Raw genomic sequence first — 20785 nt, 5'->3', positions numbered from 1 at the left:
AGCCAGCAGGGGCAGCCGATCCAGCCTGCGCAGACAGCAGGATGCCCAACCCCCGGCCTCCCCCGCGGCCGGCGGCCCCCCCCCCCCCGCCCCCCCCCCCCCCCCCCCCCCCCCCCCCCGGCCCCGCCCCCCCCCCCCCCCCCCCCCCCCCCCCCCCCCCCCGCCGCGCTGGGGGTACTGCTGGGATGGAGTAGGGGTAGGCCGAGTCAACGTACCTCTTCGTGGGCGATGTGGAGGAACGTTCCATGGTTGACGCCCCTTTTCTTCCCCACGGGGTTTGGTTGGTGTTAATCCTTCTTGAACTGCTCCCCACGCCCATTACAGGGGGGGGATTTGCCTCACTCACGCGTAGTCGGAGATACCTCCGCCCAGGACCGCCGGGTCCCATGTATCTGCTCCTTGTGAGTTCTGTTCACGGCCAGAAAGGTGAGAAGTGTCCCTCTTTACCGATGTGGCTATCGAAATGGATCACAGACACCGGGTCCCACCGCTCATGGGTGGATCTCAGGGCCGAAAGGGTCGTCGTGTGATCACCTCCCAATGTGAGGATCCTCGGCGTCGCGGAGACGCTGTAGTTCGAAGCCTTGCGGCCGGAGATGACCTAAAAGGTTTCGGGTCTCAGAAGATGGTGTATCGGAATCTAGAGTGCGGATGGTGGGGAACAAAACCTTGTGCGGCTTGTCCAGCTGCCTGAAGGCAACGTTGTTGTCCAGCCAGGTCAGGGGCGCGTCTCCGCAGTCTACAATGGTCGCCCAGGAGTTGAGGACATTCTCTCCTTTTTCAGCCCGGTCAGGAACAGGGGTCTGTGGAGGGAAATTAGAAGACTTAAACCTGTGTAGACACTCCAGGCTCCGTCCGGGTATATCCTCTGGCTGCCGGTCCTGATCCCGGTCGGTCCGTACCGAGCCCCCGGTCTCGCGGTGACGGACTATCGGCCACCGACACAAGTCCACGTCAGTCATGTGCGTCCAGAGGAAAGGAGCCCTGTGGCGTTTGCGAGAGGGTACACTCACGGTGTCAAAAGGAGCACCCAATATAGCGATGTCGTATTTCTTGTTTTCGGCCTCTTCATCCGAGAAGCAATTCACGTATGGCAAGTTTGCAAACGTCTTCAGTCCACTGAACTGGCTGCCCGTGACAATATCAACGTCCCCATCATCGTCATCCAGCGAGAAGGGGTGCTGGACGTTCCCCGGCGAGAGCGCAAGGCGTGGGAATTCCCAGGCAGCGGCCACCCCGCCGATGACGACAAGAGTAAAGCTGGCACCTCTCATTCTGATGTATCCTTTTTACAGTTCTGCGGAACGTGTTGAATAATCCCATTTACCTTGGCGGTTGCGAGAGATCAGAAACCCCGCGTGACCTAACTCTAATTGCCTTGACACAACATACCTAGATGATTAACACAAGTAGTGCGGCGCCAATGCCGTTAGTATATCTGACGGTGACCGAAGCAATACAAAGTAGGTCCCCAGAGGTGCTCAAAGCTCTCAAAAGCACCATCCAGGGGTAATGTCCATCAGCTGTAGAAGTCCACGACCACTGGTTGCCGAAGTATATAAGAATAGAACTTCAATAACTGCCAGATACCGAGCCGGACAAGAAGGATTGACCAGCGCTGGCTCCTTTGCCTCGCTCGGGGTATCAGTAGGAGGGTTGTGAGTGTTACAGTATGTGGGAGTGACTGTCGTAATTAGGGGGGAATCAACGCAAACTCGAGAAAGTAGCAAGCTAGGAACGCCACCCCGACCATACCGTTCTATTTTTTTTTCTATTGTCATTATCATTATCCCCGTAATACCTCATCCTCCTTGTTTATCAGCCCTGGCTATGGCCAAAGACTAAAGCCCAACATGGCTGGGGAAAGACGCTTCTAGGTCCCCCACGGGCCGCCACGAAAGCCATGAACAACCAACCATCAACCCGACCAGGTCTCCTCTGAGACGATGCAAACCTCCCGGGCCAAAATGGGGCTGCAGCCTCCACAGGAACATTGGAACCCCCACACGCGATAGAGGTCCTCGGGCTCTGCGCCGTAGTTAATGAATAGCTCGGTACCCGCCGCGATCTTCTCCTCGGCAGCGGTGAGCTTGAGCACTTCGTGCTCGCTGTCAAATGCGAAGAGAACATTGCGAACCGACCTGCACGCGTGGTTGAACCTGGACGCCACGGCAAAGACCGCCACCCCGCCCGGCACTGCGAAGCTGTGTCTCTCCTGTCAGCTTCGTTCGGATGACCATGGACCATCCCTTGCCAAAATGGCCGGGCCACTTGCCTGTTTGCCCGGAGTATCTTCTCGACCACGTGGGCGTCCTTCTTGATCGAGAACCCATGGAGGCTCATATATATCTGCTTGTCCTCCTCGTCAAGGTCGTCAAAGTCCTTGAACAGTCCCATGCCAGTCGTTCGCATCAGCGGGCGTTCGGTGAGGATGCAGTCGCCGTACTTCAGCTCCTTCACGGCAAACGCGCCGAACCCGAGCAGGGACGATGGCCTGACCTCGAAGAATTCGTTCCGGAATATCACCCGGCTGGCCTCATCTGGCTTGTCGGCAGGTGAGTTGGGAGGAGCGACCGGAGAGGGGCCTTCCACCTCCGCTTCCCGAGCTTGGGTGTGGATAGGGTCTGCGATGGAGCCCACTGGACTTGGGATTGGGGGCGGCATACCCTGGATAGCATCAGCCTCCGCACACTCGGTAGTGCATGGAGAAGCACCCATCACAAAGGTCGTCTCTGTAAGCTCACTACCGCAGACATACTTAGAGACCCTATAAGGCTCGCATCATTTCCTTTCAGTCTTCGCATGAGAAACGATGACTTACTGTGGCAACGCCTGCGGGCTCACATTCCCTTCAAAGTGATGGTCCTCCAAACCATCCAACAAAGGCTGGTGCTTTCGGAGCAACCCTGTCCCGACTCCCTTTTCATCCCCGGAGTCGCCGGGGGTCTCGATTCCAGTGCCACCCTTTATGGCGGCGGAAGTACCCAGGGCATCAGCCAGCTTTTGATATGGCTCGTCGGTCTCACGGAGAATGAAACACTTGGCAAGGTTCTCCATGAGATGTTAGTCTTTTCTTCATGTCAATGCTCATGGGAAGGCTAACCTCGGGGCGGAAGAATGGGAGAAGAGCGAATGGGGGTGCTTCTAGCGAGGACGGTTCTGTCGAAGTCTCTGGCATGTTGGAAAGCGAAAGAGCACAATATGTTCAATTCGTCCAGTATCTTCTGCTGCCCTAGTATTGGCTAAAGATTTTGGTATGGGATAATGCCTTGATTATATTGGGATGTATTCCAACTGTTCCAGGCAGAGTGTCAACCTTTGTGTGGGCAAGTTGAGGCCTTGCTTCCACTCACAGTGTAGAGCCTTGAAGTGCTGACCCGACCAGGAGTCCGGTCAGTGTCTGGGTTTGTAGCAGCAGGTAACCTTAAGGAAATTTGTAGCTGTACGAGAGTTAGTTGGAGGACAACCAGCTCCTGCCGAGACTATGAGGACGTCGTCAGGGGAAAGAACGAACCTCGCAAGACAACACAAGAGCAGCCAAATTTTGAGAAAGCTAGCTACCTATTGAAGAAGGCGTGGGGAGAATGGCAACTCAGAAGGAATATGAAGCTGGTGGGAGGTGAAGTGGGTGACTGGGAGCTGGGAGCTGGGAGCCGGGAGCTGGGGAAGGAAATTGGGCAATATCGTTGACGTGCGGAGGATTGTGGAAGGGATATTGGGCTTTGGAGGCAGGATCGACGCAGAGAAAGACTAGATCCAGGTCACCTTCCGGCTTGCTAGTCGGGTACTGTAATTCACTTGTCTGACCAGGATAACCAGAATGGCCAGCTCAATTCACTTCACTGAAGTGGTCTAGTTGAGAGAAATAGAGCTTCTATCTATTTGACGACAATAAAAACGAGTGGCCCTTTGTGGCCAAGGTGTGAGGTGGTGAGACTGGTGATCGGAATAAGAGGTTTTGGAAGAACTATAGGCGGTTGTGACTCTGCATTTTATTTCCCACGTTCTCCAGAAAAGCATAGTGCATGGAGGGATGGCTAAAGCTGGACAACTTTCTATCTATCCGTTGACTGAGGGTGCTATTGGGTGCCTTGTCAGCCTGGGAGGAAACTGGTCCAAACAGTTGAGCCCTTTCCTCCACTGTAGACCAGGGCAGTGTGAGAGATATCTCGACCTTCTTGAAAGAAAGCCAGCCTTAAAAGAGATGGGGTTTACCTAATTTCCTTTCAGCAATCAAGGCATTTCTGCTAAAGTATTGTGTCTCAGAGCATTGTTTGTTTGCTTGGACGCTCTCTGATACCTTCGGCCGCCCCCACTCCTGGCAAACAGAGTACTTTAACTCCAGATTCCCCTTTTTTCTCTTGCGGTGGAACCACCACTCAGATCCAGCATATAAGAGAGGCACTCTCTGCTTGGAGGTTGGCAATAGCTCCTTATATTTCCCACCAGACTTGTTCTGCCCTTGCCCTTCAGCATCCTGTAGGATTCGGTGTAAAAATGCGGAGAGCGGTGTAGCAGTTTCTAAGAAATTCGTCGCAGACTTTGAGACTAGTAACCACAAAATATAACCTAGGAGACGGCCATGACGGGATTCCCTGATAAATAGTGTTAGCTCAATGTTGTCAAGAGGGCGGCTAAAGGGGGATTCAGGGGTAAGTATCAGGTGCCAAAACAACACCCGTCACTCCCTGCCAAACCTTGTGTGCATTAGGGTTGCGAGGGAAAGAATGACCTCGCCCGTAAATAATGGGATACAACAAGAAAAACATCATTCCCAAGCAATAACAGAGCGAAGTTGAGCAATAGAGCCGCATTGCAGGACGTCAGAGCTGAGGTAGGGGGAGTGACCCTTTGACGAATGGTGATGTGATCTCTTGGACGAAAATTACCAAAGTCAAATTACAACTGGATATACCTTGCAAACTCGACACTGTTGGGAAGGCTCTATCAATGACAAACTGCAACTGCCTGAGTTAAGCGCTTCGCAAAATAGGGTTGGAGGCTGTGACGCCAATGGTCAATTAACAGTCTGGCCAGCCACTCCCTCAGCTCTTGATGCCCACACCATCACTCTCCCCATCACGTACCTCAAATGGGGGACATCATCGACAGTACCTGTTCTAGAGTGCCGTACTTGGCATGTCGAGGAAGGCGTTCTGCCGGGCTCTGGTGGACAGTAACCACCATCTCCAACAGTCGACACAGTAATTACCCCAGAGACGAAAGCGCAGAAACCCCCCAATGAGCTTTTGACGTGTTATTGCACCAGTACCGTGTTGGTCACAAGCAGGCCTGCCCTGGATATCTTCCTCTTCCCCTCCCCGCCTTCCACCGGGCGATTGTGTTGGTGCTGACTTGCTGATCTAGACCTCCGATGAATTTCGACCCAAGGGGGTTCCTTCTCCATAAGGTCGCACGGTAGAGGCCGGGTGGGGGGGGGAGAAGGGAACGTTCTTTAGTTGCACATGCTGTACGAACCCATATCAAGGGAGGTTCGCTTGTCAGTATTGGTCCATCGACACTCCCTCTTGACTCGTTGATCGTTAGGGAGTAGACCGTGGCTTCCCGTAGTTCACGACTCGGCGATCTACTAAATGATGACCCCATTAGGTTCGCCTTTTACAAATTACTTGAGTCCTCATGATCAGCACAATGTTGTATTAGACCTTGCGATTGGGGGTTGTGGCAGGCTGAAGGGGTGTAAACACGATGCCCTCACTCCCCACCCACTGGCCATAGTGGTTACTGCCACCATCCCAGGCGTTGGCCATCAAGCTCCCCCCTGCGACCTTTCTGCACTTCCTGCCCATTGTCTCCCATGATGGCCTATGACATACGCTTTATGAAGTAAGGCGCTATAAGACTAGGGGAAATCTAGACTTGCACGTAGATCTGACAGAAGCGGCGGAACTCAACCATACACTAGCGCAATACCCCGCCGTCCAGTGGCGCTGCCCTAGCTCGATGTCGATCCATCCCGGCGTGCTGCCGCGGAGAATCAGGGAAAGGATAGGCCAGGGTGGCAGATCTCGGGCGCAAACAACAAGGTTTCGGCATTCCCTGTTCCTCGTCAGCCCTGCCACACTTTTCGTCTTAGTGTAAGCGAGAGTCACGGCCCCTCCAAAGAAGGTTGTCAGGAAGTCAATTTGCGAACAGGGGGCGATCGGTCCTGTCGGCGTGGACTCGGGATGGCACCGGTCCCGAGGACCGCCGGCGGAATTGGGGGAGATGAGCCAGGGCCGAGATTTTCTCGGCCGCGAGAACTCGGCAGTCGGGAGCGCCTCATATAAAGCCTGCAATATATCGCGCGCGTTCTGATGGTAGTCAAATGGGACGGCCGGGGCTTATTAACTGGGGTCTTCTTAATGGGGGCTGGTCCTTGGAAGCCGTTGGGGCGCCGAAAAGGGGTCCTTGAAACCTTGAATACGAAATGGAGTTAGCTTTCTTTGACAGATGAGATGCGCTTGATCGAAGGCCCATGATCGTGCTGAGTAGGCCCATCCTTGACGCGCTAGTCTCTCATGTCCAGCGCTTAACTTATTTAGTTTCCTAGGGCTACTTTTAGGCATGTAGCATGGGACATGTCACTGTGACAAGACGGGGGGTACTCGCTCTGGGTACTCTGAGTACTCTTGGCATCTGAGCATCGCCATCAGCTCGCAATGAAACATTGCCCCAGTATCATGCATGGTACTAGTTGATAAGTCGGCACGTAATTGCTCTCTCATTCGCAGGCCGCTCCAATTCTCCACGCCGCGGAAGAGAACGCGAAGAAACAAGGGCTGGGTCAAAGTTACAAGGCGCGTCAGCCAATGGCGAGCGACCCGACAGTCTGGTAGAGTCGCCGACCTCCTGCAGGGAGGTCCCCTTTTGGACGGGTACCCACAGCGCAGGCCCCACTGGCAAGCACCGTTTGATAAAACGTCTGATCCACAGAAACGTTGGCATTGAATTGGTAAGCGCCGAGCCAAGAAATCGATCGCGACGAGCTTGACACGTAAATTATCGACGGGATTGCGAAGCGATGACGAGGTCGTCATCTCTCGTCCTGTGGGCTCATATTAGCCAGCCAAACAAGTAGGACCGGGTTGATTTCAAGGAGGGGAGGAAGGGATCCATCCGTCCATCCACAAATAGGACAACCTGGCGGTTACAACGGCAAGAAGCAGCCTCAAAGCCATCATACAGCCACTGGGATCAAATACACGCCCCCTGTTGGCCGTTGTTCTCCACTGGGGGATGATTGCAGATGTTACGTGCGCCTGCATCTCAAGATCACGGCACTGCTGCTGGTTGGCAGTGTAGATGGACACTGATGGAGGAGGGCAGCCGCTCAGCAAAGCACCGACTGGTTGGTTCCAAGATTTTTGGGTGAAGTCCGATGTATCATTACTTTACAATATTTGGCAAAACACCCGCGATAGGAGATACGTTCAAAGCCAACCCCCGAACCTATTCCTGCGTAACCTGCATTGCTGCGCCGCGCAAAGGACAATCTAGATAGTGCCCTCGTCCTCGCGATATTAGGTTTGACCCCACAGAGGACAGAGAGCGTGAAGAGCGCCAGTGCCATAAAAATTGTTTGAGGCATGCAAATTACCCCTGCGCCCCATAACCCAAAGAGAAATCGACCAGCCCCAGGTATCAGGTCCGCAAAAAAGACAAGTGTGGATGGTACCCAAGGAAAGATAACATAGGAGAGAGAATGTTCTGGCGTAGCCGGCCCGGGCGACATCAACGGTCGCTAGGAGAGAACGGGCAGTATGAGCCACAACCTCCGCAAGTGATGGTCCCGTACTCATGGATCCGGAGGCAGGTGCAGACCCAGACTCTCTCGCCCGCACGACGCACTATGTACTCCCCAGGTTTGTAATACCCATGCTTGACACCGCACTTGATGCAGTACCGTCGCGGCTGGGGTGTGTTCTGCCCTGAGGGCCGTCGTGCGGGCGCGGGCGTGGTAGGACGCGTGGCTGGTCTGGTGGGAGTGCAGCGGCCGGTGGGCGACGAGCGCTGAAAGGGGAGTCGGTTTGTGAGGGGCTCACTCAAGGTGCTGGATCGCGGCTTTTCGGAAGAGGGAGTGGTTTGGACATCTCGAGTTGTCCATTGGAAGCTCTCAAAGTTTTCGGCGTCAAGGATCTTGAAGCAGTCGAGGTAGCAGCCAAAATTGCCAGGATTATGAACGCTCTCCACGTCCTTTTCCCCGTCAGGATTCTCAGGGGTATCGCACTTGCTACTCCTTTGCCTCTTGTTCGGACCTTCACCCCTCCCTGTGCCTCCTCCTTCCGCGTCACCTCTGGGGTTTACCAAGCCAGCCGGGCCTTGAGTTTCCGGGGCAGACTTTGGGTTCTTCCGCTTCTGCTTTGGCCAGTGCTTTGGAAATCTAGCCTCAGCGAATGCGACGAAGGCCACCTTTGAGTCGTAAGGTGCTTGTTGTATGTCAATGTTGTCCCTCATGAACTTGTTGAGTTGGTAGAGGCATATGAGTCTCTCGTAGTCGACATATCCGCTGATCCGACAGAGGACCTCGCGTGGCAAGCGGCGGAGCTGCGCTAGCAAGTCTAACCATTTGGTAGTCTCACATGGATAGGAAGAGCCGCGGGGCATCTGACATGAGTGATATGGAGGCTGGCATAGGAAATGATGCGAAGAGGCGGCTGCGGGAACGAAGATAGACGGGAAGCCCATACGGTTGGGCGGGAAAGGATATGGTGCTGTAGGCAGTGCCGAGGTTGGTCTGGGGAGTGGATGTGGAAATGGTTGGGCTAAACCCATGACGCTGGCGCCGGCGTGATATGGCATGTATGGGGATTGCTCAGGGTATTGTAGACCACCAGCTCTTGGTAGGAACATGCTATGGGAGCAGTCAAAGGTTGATGATGTGTCGGCAAGGCTCGGGGGAGGGGTCAAAGTATATTGCCGAGGAGAGAGCCATGAGGCCGAAGTCGAGGATGCGGATGGCGGCCTGCGTTGGGGCGTGGACCTCTTTCTATCATCGGTCCAACGGGCCACGCTTTGTGGCGATAGGCTTCGGGAGCCGTGTGAAGGAGGTGGGGATGGTAGATGCCCATGTCGTGGAAGAGGTAAACTTTCCCAGGGGGGCGAAAGACTGCACTGAGACGGCCAGTTTATGGCCAGCGGGGGAAGAGTTATGGGAAGATCAGATGGAATCGAAGGTAGATATGACACAAACTGATGAGTGTAAGGAAGCGGGTACGAAGATTTTGGAAGGGGATGAGGGTAGTCAACAGACGCCGGAGCCATTTTGAGTGCCATTTCGAAGGACTATTTTCAGGGCAGGATGCCTTTTCTTCCTCTCTTCAAAGGCAGGTGCAGGAGGCTTCTTTATACAATGCCGGAAACATCAGAAATGACACCAACACCGGTAATGCCGCCAACACTCAACCATGAGAGGAAATGGTTGGCGGATATGATCACCAAGGTTGCCAGACAGGGACAGAAGAGAGGAAGGCCCTCCATGATGGCAAAGCGCCAACAACGGTCGTACAAACTCGCCTAATGTGTTGTTGGTCGGCTTCGATCGACAACGCGACCGCTGTCAAGCCGCCATGCCCCATGTTCAGGCTCAGGATACCGGACGTTGCAGGGCAATAATGGAGACAATATCGCCACTGGGATTGGCAGTGAAAGCGCCGTTCAGCGAGGTGGGTTTTGGAGGGGGGGTGGACCGCGGAGGATTTCCAGGGGCAGGGTTGTGCCATGAGGGCACGGTCAAAGTATCTAAATAAAATATTATAACACTCGAGGGTCCATTGGCCGGAGCTTATCCGGGTTGGCTCAGACGCAGGATTGCCTGCTTTCGGGGATCAGGACTGGCTCGATCCTTCCATCGCCAGGGGCTGATTGGCACTGCCCTCCATGTGTGGCATGCAGAATGACATCCGGCTGAAGGCGGCCATTGTGTCACTCTGACAGGTAGGGAGGGTATATAAGTATACTATAAGTTTTGGAGTCTCTATAAATCTCTGATAACTAGCTGATACATTATGGAGAATAAAAAAGGCAAAAAGGATGGCGACAGGAATGCAGTATTGTAGATTGAATGAGGTTCAGGGACTCAAGTTGAAGCCACCCTGGATGAATGAATGATGGACCTGAGACTCGCACGGGTGGACGATCTCTTTGCCGTGGCGACTGGTCACATTCGATATGCCGAAACTTTTTTCTCGACTGCTCGCTGCAGCCTTCATGCAGGCACTCCCAACCGAGCCACTTTCGGTTGGAGAATGAAGCGCGCAGGGTTGTCCAGCGCCTACCTTCATTTCCTGCAGCATCGAAATTTACAGTCCTTCGGCGGCAGGGAGAAATAGAAAAGCATACTGCGTACGTATCCATAGAACTAACATCCCCCGCCGATCGTGGGGGAACGAGGATTCCCGGGGGATCCGGGCGTGAATCCGTTCCCTGGAAATTGCACTGGGAAGACAACCGCCACCGAGGGACCTTGCGCGTGTCGCACACTCGGTGATATGGAACCTAATACACTGTACATCTCGGGGATTTGCTAGTCAGGTACCGTAATTCCTCATATCTCACCTAATGCTGCAAACCTACTGCATTTCAGAAGCCAATTTATGACTCGCCTCTTCCAATGTTCCAGGTTCTTCCTGCGGTTTGAGAGCTTCCCTGGCGACCGGAAACTTATGACGCGGATTCCTGGTCGAAGAATAGAACTAACAACCCTACCGGCAGCGGTCGTACCGCATTCGGGGCAGCGCGTGTGGGATGGATATGTATGGACACTTCCCTAGGGCTTGTCGCGATACTTTCCCAAAAGCAGAACAGCGTGTTTGGGCATGTTTGACCAACCAGAGGCGCATATTTTGGAAATGTCTCCACTTATAGACCCGACATTTTGGTAACGAAGTGACGTGGAGTCATTTTAGCCATTCATGCTGCAGAATTTGGCGTGGTACCAGACTGCCGGGACCAGTCATGTGATGGCAGACCCACTAATTTGCTTTATTTCAGGACCCTTGAAAGACCGTTCCTTCGACCGCCATCATTCGCTAACACATCCACCACGTTTCGAAATCACCTCTAAACTCCGTTGAAAATGGCTGCAAAATAGATCTGGAGTTTGTAGCCATCACATCGTTGGGTATTGTAATTGCTTTTCCTGCATCACTGCATCTGTGCATTCCATGCCTCTTCTGGTTCAGATCTTGTTCCTCCCGTGGTGACGCGCTGATCTCTCGCCTCTTAAGCTATGCACTGCCTCTACACTAATACTACTCACTAGCCAAAGATGCCAAGAGTACATACCATGGGAGACTGCAGGGCCATTTCTTTCGGCCTGTTTGCTGCGCAAAGCCACGATATGTCGACCACCCAAAACAGAGTAGTATTAGACATATAAATTCTCTTACTCACCTCAACCCCATGGGCTGCCAAGTCTGAATTTCACGGCTAGCCCAAGCGCGTACAGCGCTCAAGTGTGCTAACCTCTAAACCCTGGGCAGGATGGACCCTTGACGCTCGTCAACTACCACTGCCACCTCCACCCAAATGCGAATCGTGACTGCCTGGCCGACCCAGATAGGCCTGCCTAGCTCGGCATCAAGTCAACCCGACACAAGGCAAATTAGACTTTGGAACCAACCAACCTAGCCACTTAGCGTGAAAAGCAACTCCGTCACCATCGGCCCGAGCAGTTCCCGCCGACAACCGGGCACACAGGTACTTCTAATGGCCGAAGACGACGATCGCATGGCTGTATATGGATAACATTGAGAGATTATACCCCGATAGGCATCTGTGACGATGTGGCGACGTGACGAAGTGACGGCTTATTGGAGGCTTACACCAACAAACGTTCATGTGACCCTTATTACTTTTAGCCCTTTCCTATTCGCTCCGATCTCACACGCACTTGTATCCAACCCAACTCCGACCCAACACCACGCAATCATGCGCAAACAAGCCACAGGCTTACACCAACAAACGTTCATGTGACCCTTATTACTTTTAGCCCTTTCCTATTCGCTCCGATCTCACACGCACTTGTATCCAACCCAACTCCGACCCAACACCACGCAATCATGCGCAAACAAGCCACAGCCCTCCCAAAAAGGTGAGACATCCCCGAGCGGTACACGCGTACCACTACCCCTCAGTTCCTACAATGTGCACCCCCCCTCACCTCACGCCAGAATTTCCCCGCCCTTCATGGCGTCCAACAGCGCCCTAGCCGTCTCCCCGTCGTCCGCGGCCCCCTCCCTCCTCCTCCCCTCGTCGGCCCACGCCTGCTCCATCCACTCCCCCGCCGTGTCCTGCCCGAGGGCGTCGCCGAACAGCTCCGCCGTCGCGCCCTTGAGGTGGTGGCTGCCACCGCTGCCGTCGTAGCTGGCGGGCGACTCGTTGTGCAGCATGAAGACGTCGAGCACGTGCGCCTCCAGCCCGTCCATCTCCTCGGCCGTGAAGGGCTGGAAGGCCGGCTGCTGGTGCTGGTGCTGGTGCTGGTGCTGATGGTGGCCGTCCTCGGCGCCGTGGGCCAGGCCGCCCGGAGAGGCGGCGGCGCACCCGCCACCATCATCACTGGTCGCGGCGGCCGATCGCCCAGACTGGCCGTCGTCGTCGTCGTCCGAGTGCGACTGTGACTGCGAGTCCGATTCCGAGTCCAGGTCCGAGTCCGGGAGCCCCTCGGTCCTGCACATGCCCGCCATGGCCGTGTCGTCCAGCTCCATGTCGATGCCCATCTGCATGCCAAAGCTCAGCATCTGGTCGCCGGCCAGGAACTCCTTCATCATGCGCGGCGGGGCGACGCCTCCGCCTCTCGCAGCCCCCGGCCCGGGCGTCCTGTAGCCGTTCGACGGGCCGCCTGCCGCCGACATGGACGACAGCGAGCCCGGGATCGGCCTCAGCATCTGCCTCTGCTTCTGCGCCTCGCGTTCCTTGGCCCCGAAGATGAGCTGGAGCGGGTGGAAGCCGCCCGTGAACAGCCCGCGCAGGCTTGCGGGGAAGTCGCCCTCCTCCGGTATGCGGTCTTTGCTCAGGGACAGGTCCATCGTCAGCGCCAAGCGGAGGTACAGGCTGGGGTGGCTTGTTAGGATGTCGGTCCAGTCGCAGACCGTGCCGTTGCCGTTGCCGTTGCTGGTGCCGTTGCCACTGCCGTCGGCATTGGCGTCGCCAGACCCGGCTGCGGCTGTCTCGGGAGGGGCGTCTAGCTGTGCCAGGTTGATGATGTGCCTGGTCGTCTCGCTGATCCAATCGACCCCGTCGTACTGTGGCTGGTACGTCTTCATCGCCTCGATGAGGATATTGAGGCGGTGCTGTTTGAGCGAAGATTGGCTGTATGCGTCGCCACTAGCGTCATTGCTGCCTGGTCTTGGAGACGACAGCTTCACATCTAGGATGTGGAGGACCAGGGGCAGTGCCGTACATGCAACTGCGCTGATGGGTAGCCAGCGGGCCAGGCGAAGCTGAATCAGCTCCTTGAGGCACTCGGTAACGCCAGAAGCAGCATCTTGAAGTTCGTGGCGGTTCTCGTAGATGGTGGAGACGTCTCTGGTGATTCCATCGTTTGGTTGCGTGGATGCAATCGCGAGATGGAGGACCTCGTGGTGACAGAGGGCAACTCGGCAGGAGCTGCCAAACGTTAGCACCCCTACTCCGAAGGGTTTTAGGGGCTAGAAGGGGGCAAAATACTTACTGGTAATACATGTACATCAAATTGGTGTAAAGGATAACCGAATCATGATAGAACTCCCTCCCGCCTCCCACAACGCCGGAGTCAGAACCCATATTGCTACTCCTTCTTGCGCCACTGCCTCCGCCAAACATTGGAAATTTCAGGGTTGCCCCCTTATACCATCTCCGCAGGGCAAACTTCGCTTCTCTCACTCTCTCCATCTCGTTCGGCCCCATCATCTTCCCCCAGCCAGGGGTGTCATCCAAGGGATAGACGAGCACAAGCATGTCGGTCAGTAAAACGCACAGGTCGATCACCTGAGCCATAATCTCGATGAGGGCGCGCTTTGTGCCGGAATTGTAGACCTTGGAGCGGTCGACCTCGTCGGCCATGTCTGCGGCGCCAAGGGGGCTGTTTCCGTCAAAGTCGAAGTGGGCCCGGGTGATCTGGATGCCCCGGCGCATGCATAGCGGAAGGACGCGGTCTCGGATGACGCAGCACCACCATATGCGCTTGAGGGTGTTTTGCCTCTTCAGCTGGGTAACAGGGACAGCGTTCGGCCCGGACGGTGCCGACGATGTGAATGATGAGTAACGGTGTGCCTCGGCGGCTCTGGCGTGGTGGATGGCGATGCTGAGCCACGTCGAATTGGGTTTCCGGGCTCCTGAGCCGGACAAGGGCGACCAGAAGGAGAGGAGAAGGCCCGCTTGTGCGATGCAGATAGGAGAGGACTCGCTCTCTAAATCGTAGAGCAGCTGCCGGACTGTAAGCGAGGTGGCCGAGAGGGGCCGACTTTCACTGAAAGTATCTTACCTTAGCTCGCCTATACAAGGCCGCTCTCGCAGTACGGATGCTTGTAAACCCTAATGCCTTGATGCTGTTGCGTGATACAAACTTCGATTCTGTCAGCACTGTCGGACGATATGGATCAGGGTGACATACATTGCATGACGCGAAGATTAGAGATTGGAACGCAAGTAGTGAGATTCGCTGGCCGGAGGCCGCGACAGGGCCTTCCTGGCAATAGATATCCCAGAAATCTCCTTCGTTGAACAGTGGGAGGAGTGGGTGGACATGCAAGAAGTATTGCTGGACAAATTCGTCCAATATTGCTTTAGTAGGTACTCTAAAGCAGCCTTGTAGCTCAAGATAGTTGACGTCTTGTGGGAACATGTTGGGGAGGTTGCTGACACTGAGGAAGGGGTAATATGAGTAGACGATATCGGAGTTCAGCTGAAGGGGCTGCTGTGATGACGGCGAAGGCAATGACGCAGCTATATATGGATTCGGGCGTGCGATCGGATGAGGCCGGGGCTGTCCGTTGAGCAATTGGCTGTTATACTGTGACTGTGGTTGACTCTGGGCCGTCACTGGCCTTTCTACACTGGGTCCTGGGGTGGCCAGAGGCTCGGCTCGATGGCCGACATTCTCAGGCGTGTGAGAAGCATTGTCTTTGTCAGGCACAGGTTTGCCAGTAGCCCTCGATTTGACAATCTCCTCTGCCGTAGGAGCGTGGTGGATGTTGTCCGGGGCATACGGAGGGAATGCTGCCTGGACGTTTTCAGGGTTATCGCGTTGTGTCCTGCGGCTACAACGGGTGGGTGTAAGTGCGTGCAACTCTCATAGTCCAAAGTCCCACCAACTCACAATCTCGAGGCCCGTCCTGTTACCACGCATGTCTCGCTATCGAGGTAGCAGTTCATACAAGGTCGACCCCGCTGTGAGACATCGCACCGAACCTTCCTCGCCCGGCAGGACAAGCAGGCCTTTGGCGCTCTCTTGCGGACCTTGTTGGCGGCTTTGGGCTTGGGGTCCGTTGTCTCCGTAACGGCAGTACTTGAAGCCATTGTGCCTGTGCTGCAATACTTGGACTTCCACGACGGCCTGGGTCACAGCAGGGGGAAAGGCGGGTGGAAGGAAGGATGGGAATGAGAAGGGATGAGAGAAAATAAGATATGGGGATGAGGGGTCTGAAGACGAGAAGTTGGAGAAAGATAAAATGCGGGGGATGGGCAGGACAGGGCAGACGTATTTGGCCACTGTCCACGAGCTTTCCCCAGGGTTGGTCAGAGGCTCAGAGCTAGTTCACAGGTCTAGCCACGACTGGCAAGGAAAGTGGATTGGCATCGCAGAACTAGCTATTCCTCCACACCCCACGGGAGGGCCCATAGGCTGGGGAATCCAGTCCAAGGGGCTTGCTTGGCAAGGTCCTTAGGATGGAGTACGCAGCATCGAGGTGGACCTTATCTTGATATAATTGAGGATATGGGTTCTTCTTTCTGATGGCAAGTATTTGGTATTTCTGCTTCACGTTGCTCTGTGGAAAACCCCCGTTCATCGCTGCCGTCCCATGTTCTTAGGAGTCGTCGTCGTCGTTCTTCAACCTCCATTGCCGGCAATGAACTACCTCGGCAATAGCTTTGCCGCGGGTAAAAAGTGCACCCCGCACCGATCACGTGTTTGGGGTAATGAATCATTAGCGCCATTTTACTTGACTCAGCCGGCGGTATCGGCCGTCTGCAAATGAATCGTCAGACACTGATGGGGATCGAGTCTTGCTTCGTAAGCAGACGATATAGATGGCGGTCTTAGATGGCGGTCTCGTATGGTATGGCGTTCCGTATGGTCTCGATGCAGCCTAAAGTACTGGATCGCAATTACGTCGTTGCCGGCATGACCGTGTCGGAGCGTAAGGACCGCATTGTCTCTGTAACCGTGAATCCTGTTCCAGCGCTGAGGTTGTGGCTGTCGACGGCGGGCTGCTAGATCTGTTGCCGGCGCAGCCAGTCCTGATAATCAGTTCAGTGTTTGGTCCTGATAAAACCGCGACTCGTTTGCCGGTGAATGCCGTGTGGTCCCTATTCGACCATTCAACTGAGTAACCGCGAAGGTGCTTCAGGTCCCGACATTTGCAGTAAGCTCCGGTGAAGGTCTCCGGTGAAGGTCTCCGAAGTCGTCCATTTCAGATTGTCTCGTTTTCGCGGTAGGGTCGGATGCATACGGGGGTCCTCGGACAACCTAGTGCTCGTTGACGCAGAGAAATTATGCTAGACGGGCTTCAGTCGTCATGTTATGTTGTGGTGATTGTGTCGCTCGACTCGTCGAACCTGTATTAAACATGTATCAATCAGTACTCTTTTGAGGCACGATAGATAGAAATTGAGAAATTGGAGAATTGGTTGGGAATCGTGGCGTATAGAGAGGTTCATGTAGCGAAAGGCTTACTGGTCGGGCCGAGGTCTGGCAGGAACGGGCAACAACCACAGGAACCGATCCAGTGCTCAGTAGAGTGATGCAGGGAGAGGGGCTGATAGGTCTATTTCGGTCCCGGGCCCGTCACACAACGCAGCCGGTGCGTAATTGGGTAGGTACATACATACATTATGCATACTAAGAAGGGACTGGACTCAATACGCAGTCTCTCCCTTAATTCGTGACATGGGCCTCCAGCTCAATCCTCAGCTGGCCGCGGCTCGCTCAAGCCCTGAAACCCTACCAGCACCTCCTTGTCCACATTGACCGCCCAGCGCGCCTGGAACTCTTGTTCGCCACCGACTCTCCGTACCAAGTCCTGCAGTCTCGCCCTCACAAAGTCGAACGTGTGCACCGTATGGATGGGGTCCTTGGCTGCGAACTCGCGGTCAAGTATATCGACGGGGGTATCGTAATCGTACCTTTGTATTCCGTCCCAAATTAGTGTGTCGCCCGCACCGCTCTCGGTTCCTGCCTGCATCGACATCACCACGCTGGTCCACATGGAGAGGTAGTCCTGGAGCTTGCCGAGGACGAGATCTTGCATGGGCTGCGGTAGTTCGCAGAGGCGAGTCAGTGCGAGACAAGAAAGCTTCTGCCGGTCGATGTCGGCCATGCCATCAAAGTTGGAGAACCACGCCGAGCCCAGCCACTCCCAGACCGGCTGGACAGCATTGCCAGGGCCAAAACTTGCTAGCATGTTGACAAATACGGTGGGGTCAGCCAACGCTATGCGTGCCAGCAGAGTGAAGTATTCCTTTTCCAGAATGTTGCTGATCTGGCTCGTCGCCCTCTTCTTGGGTCCCACGCTCTGCTGGTCCTCCCACGCCCCGTGCAGTCCTTCAATGACTTTCCGCAGGAAACCCAATTCGAGGAGGTCCTGGACCACCACCGACACTCCCTGCGTCCCTCCAATGAACTCGCCCATCCGGATGATCAGCTCAATCGACTCCGTGCCAAGGCCAATTCTGCTGCGGCTTCTCGAATCCAGGCCCTTTATCACGGCTGCCAGGGTCGGGCGACGGAGATCATCCCTTAGGATTGCCTCTGGGGCAAGAATAATGTAGTTCTTAACAACTCCCATGCATCCCTCCGTCACTTCTGAATCATATTCGAGAAGAGGAAGAGCCAATTGCACCAATTTCATCAGGTCCTCGGAGAGGGGTGGCGAGCTCTGATTCAAAATGGATTTCCAGAGCTCAACCGACTCTTCAATAAGATGAAGGTGGAGGGCAGACTCGGGATTCATGGCTTCCGCCAATAGGGGCACCATGAAGCTTTGATATCTCTGGGAGTCGCCTCTCATCGCCATCACAAGAGCAGACGCGAGGGCGAGGACTGACTGTTTGATCATGTATTCTTCGTTGCCAGCGGAATCCCAAAGCCGGGGCAGCAGCGCCATTATCGCGTCCCCAAACTGGGAAATGCTGGTTTCCATCCTAGTAACGATGACGCGGATGGTCTCCAAAATAGCTAGCCGTGTCTCATCGAGAGAGACCTCCCCGAGGATGTTGATCAAGCGGGTGAATGTGTCCGCGGCGAAAGGGAGGAAGGCGGCGCCATCGAACACGAAGTCGTCAGCCACCAGTTTGAGTTGTCTGGCCGCTGTAATCCTAACGACTTGATCATTGATCTTGTCGTTCGGATCCATAAGGTGCCGGAATATCTCATAGACCAGCGGACGATTGGCCGAGGAAATCTTGATGGTTACCCACTGGCTGATCAAGATGGCAATCCTGCGGCGGAGCAGTTTGGCCAGTGGATCCTGAACCTGGGCATCGCGGACCAGGGTCGAAGCAAGGAAGGCATTGAAATCGAAGAGCTCATGAATGGTAGCAGCAGCACAGCCCATAGCCGTATACACAGCCTCCTTAGTCACAATGCTGGAATCCTCGTTGGTAGTAGCTTCGAAGTAGGCGAGGAGAGGTTGGCTTAGCAGATCTTTGTAGTGGATGAGAAGATGCATCAAGACACGCTCTGCGCAGGGGCGTACTTCCCACTCCCAGGCCTGCCCTTGGTCACGCTCCTGCGCCTCCCACTCTTCGGGATCCTCTTCCCAGGCGTCGAGGTCTGACTGCCGGAAAATGAAGAGCCGAGTTATGATGACGTTGACGACTTGAAGTACAAAGTCATTTGTTAGCAGCTCGGTTTTCACTCGGTTTATTGCCTCGGTCTCCTGCTGTTTGACCTCAACACTCCTGTACTTAAAGGTCTGGGTCGGTTGGAAGACAATTGCGATACAGCATTTAAGTAGCAAGAGGCCTCGAAGAGCTAGCCTCTCGAGGAGCGGCCCCTCTAGCTTGGACTTGGCTCCGTGGCCTTCGCCTGCGGTCTGTTTGATGCCTCCTGATTTCTCAAACACTTCTGCGAAGTTCGCAACGAGATCCCAGTACGCTCTTACCAGAGGGATAGAGTCTGGGAGGACGGAGAAGCTGGCGGCATGTGTCTCGCACATCTGGAGATGCAGCTTGGCAAACTGGAGAAGGTGCTTGCCAACAACATCTTGATATGGGGCAGGGATTGGGGAGTCATGGCTGACGTAGCCGAGAAACTGTCCAAATTGGGACTGAGAGAGTGACCAGAACTGCTGCACGGTGGGATCCTGGTGGGGGTACTCGTAGCCGACCATAAGTAGGGGGCGTAGTATCTTCAGGCATATCAAGCTGTTCTGCATGGCCAGATCAGCGTCGTCTTCGTCTCCGCGGCCTTTTGTCAGAAACTCCAGCCAATATGCCGCCTTTTCCGTGTAAATCTCTCCAAGAAGTTGGACGAATCCTGGAGTGGCACTCTGGAGGGCTGTCTGGGATCTTCGTAGTCGAGCCGTACTAAGCTCCTTTACGACGCGGTGGATTATGACCAAAGCACCATGAAGCTGCATTTGGTTTCCCCCTCTCGTAGATCTAACAAGGTCGATCAAGGTTTGGAGGGCATCGGGCCAGTCGTTGGGATAGTCGATGCGGACTACCTTGGCAATGACCAGTGCATTGTGAAGAGCAAATGCCCGGTCTTCCTCATCAACAGATCCTTGAAATAGCCGGGAACGAATGAGGTGCTTCTCGGGAGGCTTGATGGAGTTTTTGGGGGCTGTGAGTCTCCAGTATTTTTCTATGCCATTCTTGAGGAGGATGATGGCAAGAAATCGGATTTCATGGGGCAAGGATTTGTCGAGAAAGGCGGTCTGAGACAAAGGCACAAGTAAGATTCAGGCACAACGCGACTATGATACTAGCTGTCGGATCCCATACCTGCAGTGAAGGATAGAAGTCCTTGTGTGATTCCCAAGCAGTGAGCTGCTGGCCAGCAGACTGTCTCTGAGCATGGTCCGAGGAAGAAGTGGCAGCTTGCAAGGCGCGCCCAAGCTCGTTCAGGCTGAGCGGGATAGCTTCGCCAGGAACCTCGATAGCAAAACTCATTTTGCTAAGGAGGGGACAATGGCTGCCTGAAGGGAAAATCAACAAACAGCCAGTGATGTGTTGTCTCGGGTTGTCTCTCAAGTTGATGAAGCTAGGTAGATCTGCAAAGAAATGTACAGCTCTGGTGGGATGGTGGGATGGTGGTGGGTTGGTGGGTGCGCGGGTAGATCGCGGGGCAAGGAAGGCGTGAGCCTATCAACCTAAAACATGGCTTGAATTGATATTGATTTATCCATGTTATCTATCTATACCGTACAGCGAGGATGGCTGGCAGCCTGCGGAGTACATAAGCATCAAACTTGCCAGTCCACTTGGTCCGCAAAAGGCAAAGTTGTCGTAGTTACATTTCTGCTTCGTAGGGTGTTTGATGTGGATGCATTGTAGGTTCGCGATGCATTCGAAGAGGAAAACATGCTCCTATAGTTGTAGTGGGCCTTGAAGATAAGTTCTGGTCCTGAAGAAGTATGCC

At 54.6% G+C, this 20785-nt stretch overlaps 5 protein-coding genes across 5 annotated transcripts in view; all 5 read right to left on the bottom strand.

The window, feature by feature from the left end:
* The window catches only part of QBC33DRAFT_587273 (arginase family protein), a 2420-nt gene extending 1092 nt beyond the window's left edge, over positions 1-1328 (bottom strand). The window contains exons 1-6 of the mRNA XM_060431511.1: positions 1014-1328; positions 832-928; positions 669-775; positions 448-601; positions 347-392; positions 216-258 (exon numbers count right to left, since the gene is read on the bottom strand). Of these exons, the coding sequence (XP_060283262.1) occupies positions 216-258; positions 347-392; positions 448-601; positions 669-775; positions 832-928; positions 1014-1274 (708 nt within the window). The 5' untranslated portion in view covers positions 1275-1328. The remainder of the gene's footprint in view (positions 1-215; positions 259-346; positions 393-447; positions 602-668; positions 776-831; positions 929-1013) is intronic.
* Positions 1329-1918: 590 nt separating this feature from the next.
* Positions 1919-3178, bottom strand: QBC33DRAFT_587269 (uncharacterized protein; the record flags this gene model as incomplete). Its single annotated transcript, XM_060431510.1, has 4 exons — positions 1919-2204; positions 2276-2743; positions 2822-3051; positions 3104-3178. 4 exons carry the CDS (start codon positions 3176-3178, stop codon positions 1919-1921), a joined length of 1059 nt encoding a protein of 352 aa, XP_060283261.1.
* A 4274-nt stretch (positions 3179-7452) lies between these two features.
* QBC33DRAFT_539011 (uncharacterized protein) lies at positions 7453-9681 on the bottom strand. Its single transcript, XM_060427949.1, has one exon. It carries the CDS (start codon positions 9274-9276, stop codon positions 7735-7737), a length of 1542 nt encoding a protein of 513 aa, XP_060283260.1. The 5' UTR covers positions 9277-9681; the 3' UTR covers positions 7453-7734.
* A 2389-nt stretch (positions 9682-12070) lies between these two features.
* QBC33DRAFT_75478 (uncharacterized protein) lies at positions 12071-15696 on the bottom strand. The gene is made up of 5 exons (XM_060433044.1): positions 15299-15696; positions 14594-15239; positions 14465-14545; positions 13673-14406; positions 12071-13608 (listed from the first exon to the last, which is right to left on the bottom strand). Exons 1-5 carry the CDS (start codon positions 15496-15498, stop codon positions 12165-12167), a joined length of 3105 nt encoding a protein of 1034 aa, XP_060283259.1. The 5' UTR covers positions 15499-15696; the 3' UTR covers positions 12071-12164.
* Positions 15697-17102: 1406 nt separating this feature from the next.
* QBC33DRAFT_451757 (ARM repeat-containing protein) lies at positions 17103-20316 on the bottom strand (the record flags this gene model as incomplete). The annotated part of the gene is made up of 2 exons (XM_060424622.1): positions 17103-20081; positions 20149-20316. The coding sequence occupies 2 exons, from the start codon at positions 20314-20316 to the stop codon at positions 17103-17105; spliced, it is 3147 nt and encodes a 1048-aa protein (XP_060283258.1).
* Positions 20317-20785: the final 469 nt, after the last annotated feature.

The sequence above is a fragment of the Phialemonium atrogriseum genome (assembly GCF_030411735.1).
Source record: "Phialemonium atrogriseum strain 8032-3 unplaced genomic scaffold QBC33scaffold_13, whole genome shotgun sequence".
In the NCBI taxonomy this organism is placed as follows: domain Eukaryota; kingdom Fungi; phylum Ascomycota; class Sordariomycetes; order Cephalothecales; family Cephalothecaceae; genus Phialemonium; species Phialemonium atrogriseum.
Note: the sequence above shows the minus strand (reverse complement) of the source record. Positions and strands in the feature narration are given on the sequence as shown.

Bases quoted from the DNA above. Each gene is read 5' to 3' on its own strand.
- QBC33DRAFT_75478 (XM_060433044.1), bottom strand. From the start codon at position 15,498: ATGGCTTCAAGTACTGCCGTTACGGAGACAACGGACCCCAAGCCCAAA. The intron at 14,546-14,593 runs GTATGTCACCCT...ACAGAATCGAAG, and splicing joins TAATCTTCGCGTCATGCAAT to TTTGTATCACGCAACAGCAT. The intron at 14,407-14,464 runs GTAAGATACTTT...ACAGTCCGGCAG, and splicing joins CCTTGTATAGGCGAGCTAAG to CTGCTCTACGATTTAGAGAG.
- QBC33DRAFT_539011 (XM_060427949.1), bottom strand. From the start codon at position 9,276: ATGGCACTCAAAATGGCTCCGGCGTCTGTTGACTACCCTCATCCCCTT.